This window comes from Hesperophylax consimilis, chromosome 10 (genome assembly GCF_061612785.1).
Source record: "Hesperophylax consimilis isolate HC1 chromosome 10, BYU_Hcon_1.0, whole genome shotgun sequence".
Taxonomy (NCBI): domain Eukaryota; kingdom Metazoa; phylum Arthropoda; class Insecta; order Trichoptera; family Limnephilidae; genus Hesperophylax; species Hesperophylax consimilis.
Genome location: NC_142845.1, coordinates 10723741 through 10737078, shown reverse-complemented (window position 1 = coordinate 10737078; position 13338 = coordinate 10723741). Strand labels below are relative to the sequence as shown.

At 34.3% G+C, this 13338-nt stretch overlaps 1 protein-coding gene across 1 annotated transcript in view; it reads left to right on the top strand.

Annotated features, from left to right (window-relative positions):
- LOC149420269 (uncharacterized) overlaps positions 1-13338 on the top strand; it is a 59947-nt gene that overhangs the window by 34731 nt on the left and 11878 nt on the right. The window contains exon 2 of the mRNA XM_089636066.1: positions 278-386. Coding sequence (XP_089492192.1) covers positions 278-386 — 109 coding nt within the window. The remainder of the gene's footprint in view (positions 1-277; positions 387-13338) is intronic.

Sequence of the window (13338 nt, the reverse complement as noted above, 5' to 3'; positions counted from 1 at the left end):
AATGCAATTCATTTCATGTCCTTGTAGGGACAATTTGGCATTAAACGGTGATGGAATACATCCCTGTTAATAACTGGAAATGAATTATGACTACGGCTTATAATATAATCCTGCCAGTTAGAGCTCCGTTTCAATCTCTCTTTCTACTACGTGCGTCTTCTAAGAGAAAGAAGGATAAAATTATGACTGATCTACAAGCGAAATTCCTATAAACGTTAAGCTTTTGATTTATAATATAATAAAGTATCTAACGTGTCTTGTTGGTTTGTTTTTTCAGGATGGCGTATGGCAGGACATCACCAACACGGGGATCTCGCTGTATTCCGGTTACTATGACGACAGGACTCCGGAGCAGCCCTTCATCCGGATCCTGGCGGTTACCAACGGTAATAAATCTCTATTATTTCTTTATTTGTCATCGATCGAGCAATCAACAATCAGCGGATCAAGTGATCGCTCGAACAAATCTCTGGGACTTCAGTTGTTGTAATGGGGAAATATGTCATTATAATTAAATTTATTATAATTATTAGATACCTTTACATGTAAACAAGTTGAATTGGTTTAACAAAATATATATTATTAACACTAGTTAATTTAGACAGGTGTAATATTACAATTTGGCTTTACCCTTTAGTACTTTCAACACTTTTGTTCGGTTTGCAATATTTTCTGTGTATTTAAAATGCGCTATACAGGGTGTATCGGCACTAACCCGACAAACTTTAACCAGCTATTCCTTAGCACATTTGGAGTAAAAAATGTTATGGGCACTTTGCTGTCCGGTAACATTTTTTTTTCAATTAAAAACAAAAAAATTAAAAATTTCCACACTACATCACTGTCATTGGCATTGCTTTTCGTGTACAACAGCTGTTATAAGCAAGTATGTCGAAAAGCGTCTTCGCTCTTTCGCACACACTAAATAATAATAGTTAAAAATGAGACGAATGGTGCCGTGCCATTTCGTTGTGATTGTAAAGTGCGCCAATAAAGGTACACACGTGCATTATTCAATGGAATTCGAATAAAATATTGTCAGATGGGTTTTCAAACTTTGACAAAGGATAAAACAGTGGTGACATGTGGTGAAAATATGAATAATAAATTTATTATTAAGAAAAAACGTTACCGGACAGCAAAGTGCACATAAGATTTATTACTCCAAATATGCTAAGGAATAGCTGGTTAAAGTTTGTCGGGTACGTGCCGATACACCCTGTATATATCTTCTTTATATATAACTCATTGAAATCCGTAGAAAAAAATTGTGTTAGAAACTAGATAAATTTTGCTTTGCGGTGTACGTATTCAAAATAAACATTAATCACTGAATAATACAATTATAACATCAAACGTGGAAAATGTTGTCAAAAATACTGACCACATTTTTACCAAATTTTTTACTAAAATCGTAGAAAAATGGAGAGAACTCGATATTTCGAATGTAGATACTTTCGTTTGTGTGGGGAATTTGTAAGAAAACTGTATGTTCACCTTTATCTAGTTCATATAATAAAAAAATAAGAAATAAATTTTAAAGTCAAACCAATTCTTACGATAGCGACGCAAAATATGAATATTTTGGTTATTTTTAGGATTTTATTAATGGCTTCCAGTATAAATATTTGAGGCAAACTGGAAAGAGTTAATATTTCTCTTTCGAACGTCAAAAATTAAGTATTTCTGCATGATAGAAAAAAAGATAAAAAATACTGATATAAAATATGGACGCCATTTACTCTGTTCATCATGGTCTATGAAGTAAGTATAATTGACAGTTCGTAACGCTCATGCGAACTCTGGCGGAATAAAAGATTACAAACCAACACGGCTACCACCTTGACAGGATTGACCGGACTCGGTACACGCGAACAAATTTACAGACAGACGAAAACTAACTATTTAATTAATATTTTAACTAAAAAAGACATTTTTAAATAATTTTTCTTTTTCACGTTCATGATAATTTGATTGACTGAATGAACGCGCGCTACTCATGCCTTAGAAAAGCAAAAAACCGATATTTTTATAAATTGATTTCCTAATCTAGACGCTGTTCGTTACTACAATACCAGTATAGAATCTTGTACTTCTGTGTTCATGTCTCCGAGAAGATCCGGTACAGTGCTTGCTACTGGCTACTGGCTTCTAGCGACGTGACAACATTCGTGATCTCATGTTTGATCTGCTGCCATCATTCCTGCTGCAAAACTACGAGAATGTCTAACAAGTTGCCGTGTCTTTCTCTGCTTATCATCAAGTAATGTGGAATCTGCGAACTATGCGCAACAGGGCCGTATTTAGACCTACACAAACCAGGCTCATGCCTCGGGCGGAAATTTTATTGGGGCGGCATTTTGCGAAATTCAAAATACCATAGGTTTCATATTTTACCCAAACTGATTCCAATTGAAAAATATTAAGAAGTTTATCACAAAATGCGGTCATAAGGTATAACCTCTTGCTAACATTGCTCTTGGTACTCATGCCAATGTTGTCGCTTATGTTATAAATCAGTGTGGAGACCTTATATTCGATATTATCCTATTGACTTTCTATTATGATCTTTACTTATTCATTATTATTTACTTTATTCACGTATTATTATTATTTTTTACATAATAATTATCTACGTAATGAACGTATTAATATCAATTTAATTTACTTGTTATTATCTACTTATATTATGCACGTAAATTTTATATTTTTTCAGATTTTATGTCCGGGTTAAATCTTTCCCCATAGGAAAAACTAAACCCTTCCACACACATTTCCACAAATGATCATTTAGTCAATCAACATTATGCAAGTGCATTATATAAGCAAAATAAATACAAAACAATACAAGAACAACACGTCAACTCACCAGAGATCAAATGGGAAAATAATTCACCGACTCCAGATATTTTCATATCAGAGGGTTCGGCTCGGTAGAACTCCTAACAGGGCCTATAAATCCTACTGATCCCTCAAAATAAATATTTAAAAAAATCTTTCGTTATCCTACATGTATTTAAAATGACTGATTTTTGTATTTTTATATATATTTTTTTTGATAGATCTAATACGCCTACATTTTTAATGAGAGAGCTAGGTATAATGCCAGTAGCCGAAATAACGAATGGTAATATTTTTATAGTCTGAGAATGCCAAATTCTTTTTATCTCATTTTAATATGCTTATAATTAGTTTCTTTTTAGTATATTTATTTACTTTCTATTATTTAGTTATTTTTACTTACCTGTCTAGAATAATATTACATTTACCTTTTTTATTTTAATTTATTTACTGCTATATTTTGAAAATAATTATTCATTCTATCCCTTTTGTTATTGTCAGTATGGTAATCCAATGATTGCGACTGATAAGCCAACACTGTTACTTTGTAATACTTATTTAGTTAGTACAATGTAATTGTTGCCAACTTTAAATACACTGTCCAACTGTAATTTTAGTTTGAATTACTGCAGTATTTTTATGAAACACATCACAATAGCGTCTGAAATATATCGGAACCTGATTTATTAATGCGAGTCTTGAAGAAGCCAGGATTATATGAAGGAGCAAAATCAGATGCCGGTAGCAACGGTAGGTACGAGCCGACTTCTAAAATAACAAGTCTTAGAAACGAACCCTTCTGATGAGCAAGGCAAGTGAGATTTAATCATCTTGTCGAATATGTACAATTTAAAAATAGTTTTTCTTTTAAATGTTCAATATTTTTGCCAAGGGCGGACCAAAACCTTAACACAGCCCTGTTCACAAAGTACTAACAACTTTACTTCTGTAAAGAAGGCAGTTAGTTTGGACAGCTAGAAGAATCCCGACTATTCAGACCTCGCTACTAACTGACATGGAAAGGCCATTAGTTCAATGTCTCCATTATGCAATTCCATCGTTTTATAACAATATATCTGAGCTTTCTCAGCTTGTGTATTTACATGCAATATTGTGGAATTTCTAATCTTTAGAATTATATGTATACACCAGGTATAGTAAGTAGAATTCATATCAATAAAAACGGTTGCTTTCTTCAAGGAAATGTCGGGGAATGCGAGGTTAACATTTTTTACAAATCGTTAACTAAATGCCAATAAATAAGTCAAAGAAAACACATTATTGGCAGAATGAAAAGAATTTGTAAAAATATGTTTGTTTATAACACGGAATGTATCTATGATGTTTATTTATAAAGTTCAGATTTTGACTAAGTTGTCGGTATGAATATTTAATAATTAATCACGGAAACAAATGTAAATAATTAATTTATTCTTACTCCTGTTGACACTGGATCCCAGTGTTTTAACAACGGACATATGAGGCACCAAAAAAACAGATTTTAACTTTTAATGAAAACAATAATATTTTTCTGATACCTCTTGTTTTTTGTTAAGCATAATGATATTATTTATGATACATAGTATAGTATAATTATATCTCAATTATGGTTTATTAAAATCTATGACTAAACTCCTAGGACCAGGACCCCTGCATTTGCAGTGTTGAAGAATTGTGCCGACGCACGGTATGAAGCACTGCAATTGTAGTGTCGAAATTGTATGGTCATTTTGCTATCGAATATTACCTCTACTAGGTGAATTTCAGATACAAATAAAATGTATCTTTACAACGTACGGTATTGTACAAGTCTTGACTTTATCAAACATATATTTTAATTGATTGGAGTTTCGTGTCGACCTATACGGTCATCGCTCTAAAACCACGCTGGTAAAATATTATAATACCAAAAAGATAAAAATTTTTTAGAGGCTTTGAAAAGCATGTGGGGTTTTTTAGTTTACCTTTTATGCCGTTTTTTTTTAAATTTATTTCATATGTGATATCTCACACGAGCGCCCCCGTTTGTACAGTGTAAAGGCAGGGGAACTATGTCGCCACCCGGTTGGGCAGCGTTGTAAAGCGGGTTAAGGTGGAGGTTAAGATAGTGCCCAGGATTATATATGCATTCCTTTTTTTTTTACTTCGCTCCTCACAGGAGGCCCTGAGAAAAAAAAAACCTCAATGTCATCCAAATGATTTTATATGAAGGAGGAGAAGCAGATCCCGGTAGCTTGTTCCACATACGAGCCGTCTTACACAAAAACGAGTCCATAAAGCAGCCCGTTCTCGTGAAGCCAACACCAACTGTGAATGGGTGTTCTGCTAGTTCCTTCGAGCACGCTCCATTAAAATACTAGTAGAACACACTCAGCATGCCCACATTGCGTCTGTGCATTAGAGATGGCAATAGGTCTTTTAACGATGGATTGTCAATCAGACGAACCGCCCTCCTATGCACAGATTCAAGTATTGTGGGGCTCCAGCCCAGAGGTGCCTCCCAAAATCGATTGGGCGTACTGGAGATTTGTATAGGATTAGTTACTATTAAAAATCTTCTAGCCCTATACAATACGCCGTTTGCAAGCGTACTTTCCTATTATAATAGAGGATTCTTCCTAATTAGTGTGGACTTATAATAACGAAAACTATAAACCACCAATGAATGCACAATATTTCATGTTGCTTGCTGATTTATTTCATCGTTGATTCATTTAATGAGAAAACATTTTCCTTTATTTAGAGTTAATGCGACCGACCGGAGACAATCGCACGCATTGAACTGTCCCCTTAATATGTAAATCCAGGAATTGAGATACGTCCATTTTGGGATCAGCGGAGCCTGTCAAATAATATCGGAGCAACGTCTGTCTAACGTCCGAGCAGGTAACCGACAGGTGATGCAGATAAATAGACTGCTCCACACGTGGATGCCCATATTCATACAATGGCCATATTCGTCCTGACAGTTTTGGCCTTAAGATGTCAACTTCACAAAGAACAACAGAGATATCTGAATAATTTATGGAATACAATGTGAGGTCTTTTTTACATTGGGTTAAGAGACATACGCTACCCTATTACTTCGTCTTTGTCTAGTCAGTTATTAAAATAAATAAATAATAAATTCTTGGTAACTCCTGTTCTGTGTGGCTTTAGTAGACAGAACAAACTAATAGATGATATATCAGCACCATTACTAAGTTAGTTTTTTTTAAATCGACAACTTAACACGCTTAAGTTTCATGGTTTCGATTGAACTTTAAAAGGCGATCGACTAAAATGCGAACTACTCGTGAATATTTTTACTTATTTAAATAATGTGCTTACTTGTGGAAGTTATGGTAGTGGTATGTAGTATTGCATTTATAAAACTAATTAATCTACAATAATAAAGGTAAGTAGATTGAGGATTAGCTGCAATTAATTGATAGCTAACGTCTGATTAATCGATTTACAAACACTTAAAGTTTTACGCCATCAGTAGGTACTGTTTTCTCTCTTATATATTCATGTTTTAGAGAAAATCTAGGTAAAAAACATCTCTTGTTTGAACGGATATACCTACATATATAGTTATTACACATGTTTCATTTTTAATAATGGCCGGTAAATGAGAGTTGTTTGTGTACATATTTAGAAATTTATCATTGGAAAAAAACTATTTGCCTTTTTTCCAATCTTAACATATATTTCGAAAAAATATTTTATCTAATTTATTTCACAAGTTGATCAATTATTTATATTTTAAGACGATTGCTTTAAGCTGGATTCACAACATATTGAGGAGTATGGAAATAATTTACGACTTCCGGATGATTAATGGGATTACCCTTTTAATTCACGATACGAAACAAGTTTTTTTTTATCGTCCAGTTTTGTTAATTGAATAAGAACCATATTTTTTCATTCATTGTTGTTAATTAAACAATTTGTACTAGTAACTTACTACCTAGGTGTATAAATAAGTAGGATTTGATAGTTGATGTTGTTTCTACATCTACAAAGGAGCACTCGTATACGTTCAGTATTCTAATAGATATAGTTGGGTATTAGCTATCCTTATTGTTTATTGGCAAGACAATCGCGATGTAGCCTGCGTGTCTTTCTTTCTTCCTCTCAATAAACACGCAGCACTGTTCGTTTCACTTTCAAGATCGATAAATAGCAAAGGAAGAAATTAATTGCGGCAGCAAACAGCTAAGGAACGGGCAGAAGTGAGAGCGCGACCATTAAATTGCACATTTAAATAACGACTTCGGCGAAATTTATAGACGATTCATTGGGAATCGTGAGCGGAGATCACAATTAGAAAGAGGATTAAGAGATGAGATGAGAGTTCACGAGGTAGTAAAGCAGGAACTTTTCAGGCCACTTTGTCTTCTTATTCACGAGCCTTGGAAATCGGTCTCTCTCAAATGTCACCAGTTTTGACGATTCTCAACACCACCAAAGTATTCAAAACTTTTTTTATCCCATCCCCTCTATAGTAGTATTGTAGGTCACTTATTTTTTTATCTTTCTCATTATTTATGGTCCTTCATATTGGACATCCAGCAGTCATGAGATGTGTTAGCCGTGTTTATGACCATGTATTATATTATTTTGCACTTCGCTTCAATTAAAATCTGACGATTAGCTTTGTTCTCTCTTTCTGACTAAATATTTGTCAAAAATGTAAAAAGGCGATACAAGACTCTAATAACGGGGGTTTGCCCGAGAATCACATTTTATCAATTTCGACGAATTCAAAAATAATAATACAAATAGTTTATACCGATCCCTAAGGATACAAGTTGTTTAAAATTAATATTAATAAAAACAATACCTTACCATTAAAATCTTTTATATAAAAACGAAATTGGCGGTAAGTACCAAATTTTCTTATTTTTTACAATTAATTAGTAATTTTCCGAGGATTTCCTCTAGAAATAACTGAAATTTTGTCATCATCATGGTTCATCAGAAAGAATTACAATGATCCCCAGGCCTGCCAGAGCAAATTCGGCCGTAAGTCCGTTCATTACGCCGGGCCGCGCGCCAATATTTTTACACGACTTCATCACTTATGTCGTTAAGATTCCCACCTTTGTAATACAACATCCTCTGAAGTTTTGTACATCGATCGTGAGGTGCAAGAAGAGTTAGCAGCGCTTTTTGTTCCGTTTTGCCTTTGCCGCGGTCCATCGGGGTTTCTGATCACTGAACTTTGCATACGTTACTCACGAAGCGCGGTCAAAGCATCAACACGACGCACGGGACAGGACCCGGTAAGGTGACACGGACGAACGTATAATATAAGAGAGTTACCGCTGATAGATCCGCCATAACCCATAGAATAAAGAAGAACACAAGAATTGCAACGTGGGCTTTAAATTTTTAATAAACAACTGTTCTTTATCAACATTATTAAATTAAAATAGGATAAAGATATACGATGTCAGGCAAGTGTAGGAGAGACGAACGCATGCTTAATGGGGTAGAACCAAAATGTATTACGTCAGTGGTGACATTGGTTACAATTAAAATCTACATGGAAGGATTTTCTAATGTGTGTTATCTATTCAATGCCCTCCTATTTCATAACTGAATCATTTAATAAAAATGGGGTTTAAGAAGTTGCAAGCCCGAACTTAATGTCATATTGTATCCACGGATTCTTCTAACAATAACAGACAGGTTCGGAAAGGGACGAACAACTTACGTCACATATGTTGAGTTATCGAGTAATGAAGCTTAGTGTACCGGCTACCGAGGTTATATGCAACGTGATTGGTTACAAAGGAAAAAATGTTACATTTGGCGTCATGCACAAAGGTTAAAATGTCAATAAAATATATGTTTATCTGCGTCTCTAAGAAAATTATTGATTCCTCACGATATCACGCTTTTTAATTGAAACATTACCTCGTTAAACCGAGGTTAACAACAGACTACACCAAAGGATGTATTATTTTTTAATGATAAACTAATGTTTATAAGACAAGGTTTTATGCATAGCATAAAGGATAACAAATAATTATAAGCAATAATTAGTTGCCTGAAATATTAATACAAATTGAAAATATATATAAAATAAATTCCCGTTATAAGCCATGATTATTTGTTACCAAAGGATGTAATAAATTTGGTTACTTACGAGTGTTTTATATGAAAATAACATATGGCAGAGATATTTTATTGGATACAGGATGGGTTTAGGCTGATAAAGGTCCAGGGTTTTTTGACACTATTCAAGAAGATTATTACTATTATTTAAACATACGATATTTTTCTTTACCAACATATATAATTATAACAGAATCAAAAATTTTGTTGTTCTCACGAAACCAACGTAGTTTCTTGCTCGAAATAATAAATGCGAACAGTAGGTATTTGCGCAGTACAACAGTAGTTCATATTGATGGCACCACGTTAAAAAAACCTACCATCCTTTCAAACGCGCACGGTCTGACGTCGTGAAACCTCCTTTATTATTTTTTGGTGAATAGAAAATGAGTTGTGAGAATGGATTTTTTCAATGACAACTTAATTGGTGTAAAAAACCAGTGGCAATCAAATCGTACACATTGGTTAGTTGCATATTGTGAAAGACGTGAGCAAATATTAAACAGATCAATAAAAAAGTATAATAATTACACAATACAAATCAGATCATAATATGGTGGTGCTGAACAATAAGAACGGGTAGTCAAAATGTTTTGTAATTTTTTTGCCCATGAGATAACTGGGTTTTTAACAAGACGATGAATGGCTATAATACAACCCATACTTGCTTCATCATCATATCTCGAAGTTCATTAAACTTGAATATTGAAAAAAAAACTTAGCGCATTAAAGGTATGAAATCCTTTTTATCCTGCCTCTTTGTTAATATGTAAGGATAATTAGAGATGACGAAGCATTCATGTCGCATACATCATAAAACATATAGTGTTCTGCTCCTACATGAGTTTTGTAACTTCACTGACAAGGTGACTTTTCGGTGAAAAAAATGCTTTACTGTGTCACATAACTGGTATTTGAAGAATGTATTACTACAGGAAGATGCCCCTCTTGATGGTTTCAAAACATACGTGGTACGAGTGCAGTTCTGAGTTTTTCAGACTACAGCCTGCAGAAAGAAGTTTGCCATGATGATAGCCAACATAGCGAGGTGAGTGGAAACCCGAAAAAGATTAATTTTGATAAGGACAGTTCACGTCTCTAGCTAGAGAACAATCATTTTTCTTATTCAAACTAATAATTAAAATTCTATCTTTCAATCAAAAATCAATCCAGTATGGGTAGGTGTCCCACAAAAAGATAATTTCCCAAAGTAAAAGTTAAAACATGAATCGAAATTAAAAACCGGGCCCAAGCCTTTAGGAAACGTCACAATTTATGAGTATTTACCCAAACCTACATTTAATTGGAAATTCCAGGTTATTAAATTAACACATTTGATCGATGAAAGCAAATAATTTGTGGCTTGACATTATGAAGAACTTCATGTTACTTTTTTAATTTGTATATAATTGAATACAATGTGGTCTACTCAACTCACAGCGTTTAACATATTCAGTAGTTTGAATTGACCTGAACTCACCGTATATTATCAATCGCAGCTTTTGAAGATTCTTTAAAAATCTTCAAGTTACGATATTGCGACTTCATATCGCGATGGTTGGAAAATGCTACTATACTTAGCTATGGTTTATAGCTTCCATCTTTACTCTTTGGTCCATGATCCTTAATGTTCCGGGGTTCGGTCTTCTGTTGTCTGTAATGTACTACACCACAGGATTGTAAGATGATTTAGTAGATGGCTATCAGAGTGCACCATTTGAACCCTTTGAGTTTATGTTGCACCTATCTATACTTGGGTTTCAACTAAGGATGTTGTATCTAGTAGTTTCCTCTGAAATCAAAGGATTTGTAAGTAGGTACTTAAATACCTACCTACTTAATTAATAAACACAACGAATCGACGATCGATCATATATTTGAAAATAAAATATTTACTGAAGCATTGTCCCGTCGAGTCCTAACGTTAAATTATCCCGGCACGTAGGCTGATTCTTTTTTCGTAATGTTTTTTGCTAAATGATATCTTTGTAAATTGTACCGTCATACCAGATAATATTTTCCCCAGAATAGCGACTTATATGCAGAGAATTGTCGGCTACTACGGTGCACGACAGGTTAAAACGGCCACCATCTTTATCCGGAACCGGAACCGGAACGTAACAAACATATTTACAGAAAGACGAAATGCCAAAAAACGCCCGAGTACATAGTCCATAAAACAGAACTTCGCTACGCCCAGTTAATTACATAGATATTTGGATATCAACAAAATATATTTTATGGCGTGGTTTTGTCTTAGGAATACATTCTAACAAACACGTCTCATATCTAAAATAGTACTACAGATGACGAAATAAACATAGAAATTTGCCAAAACTACCTACCTAATCATTCCCGACATTTAACATTTCCGACAGGTGAAGAGGGTAGAACGTCATATACGCGTCAAGAGTCGAGACATCACCCGGCTTAAGCATTTAATTGACTTTTCCATCCACTTGCACGCCATATATTTTCCGTACTTCAACAGTGAATATATCATACATTATTTAATAAGAGTTGCTTTCAACTGTCTTCCTTTTTAGATTACTTGAATTTTGTTCAGCTCTTTCACTTTCATTGGCATTTCATTTCAATCTGGCATTGCGAGATACGAAACAATGGAGTCTTCAGTTTGCAGCTTGCACGAGCACACGGTACGCTGTACGCCTGTGCCTGTACATTGGCTGTACAGAGACAACAGATAGTTTTTTCAGAGAATAGGCACGGTGCTGTACAAACTTCAGACTACAGTCCCGAGGTTGAAAAGCGCAGTTCGTGCCTAGTCTTTAAATAGCTGCACGTGACAGCCATATATTCTCGTGAAGTATAAATTCTGAACGGGCCGTGTAGAGCGACGCCGCAAGGGCCAGAGGAGATTCCCGAGACTGCTGCCGATATAACTCCAGGCAGCAAATGCCGCGGGATCACGGAATGGTTTCATTTCACCCAGCCATTTAAAACAGCCATGACATTTTAATAACTCTACAAATACCAATTAAGACATTGTTTTTAGCGATCTCAATGATAAAAAACACGAAAATATAGTGCTTCTTTGGAGCTTTTTGTTACTCCTGGTAACAATAATCAATATATTCTACCAATGTCTTTCTGTTGTTTACTATGGTATTTTATTCGTGTTCATTGACAGGGCGAATTAACGACATCATTAAGAAAATCTTGCCTGAAATGTTTATGCCTCTTCTGCTGAGGAATTTTATCTATGTTGTTCGCTTTATGTCTAGATGGTTCAATTTAATTACAGCCAAGATATCAGTACAATACGAGAAGAAATTCTCATAAGATATCTTCTTACTAATCACTAGAAGCTTTCATTTATTTAATTATTGGATGGCAGATTCATTACAGTACTTTCCACATTCCTCAATTCTTTCATGTTTCTTACATTTCTAGCATTTTTCAATCGAACATCTTATTCACGTGAACACCACACGCAAGTTACTATACTAGGTATTACTAGGAACGTAGGCCTATGGCACCCCCAATATTGGGGAATGATGAAAGGCTAATGGATTTAATGAATTTTATGAAATCGGTTCTTTAGTTTTTCGGATCTGGTAACAAAAACCATTTGAAGAAAGTTATCAATAAAAAATGGCTTAAAATTTTGGTGGCATCCCACCAGATGCCCTTGGGCAAAAAGGTTCTTTTCTCTATAGAACACTAAATATGTCCATATTTTCTAATTAAAAATATATATATATATATATATCTTTGGGTTTAAGAACATTCTATGAAAAAAACATATCATTTAGCAAAAAAAATCTAATTAAAATAATCAGGTAGAACCCTGTTGCTCTGGGTACAGTGTTTTTTGTTAAGTTGTTTGGATAAATGTCACGTGTTTTTTTTTAGTTCTTAAGTTCTTAAAGATCAGAGATGTGCAAAATGGGTACCCAAAACCATTTGAAATGCAAAATGGAAATGGGTCAAAACTTTTCCATTTGAAAATGCAAAATACCTATTTTCAAAATGCATTGAAAATGCAAAATGGTTTCTCAGGTCAAACAATTAAAATAATTATAGAATTTTATACAATTTTGTCGTTCAATAATGGACATCAATGTAGAACAAACATATTACATGATGGTTAATCCAAAAACACCACGACTACAGATTATGAAACCACAAAAAATTTGCGCGGGACTAATGTTGCCAACGTAAAAACATAGAAACTGCTATCTAACATTTAATATTACAGCGTCATGGCCCCATGTTCAGTATTTGAATCAATATTTTTTGTAATGGTATCACTCAATTGCCAGGGCTCCTACCAGGGAGCAACTTGACAAATGTAAATTATCTCTCATAGCGAGGTTGAGGACCGACTGATATTTGGGGCTTATGAAAAAAAGATGAGTGGAGATA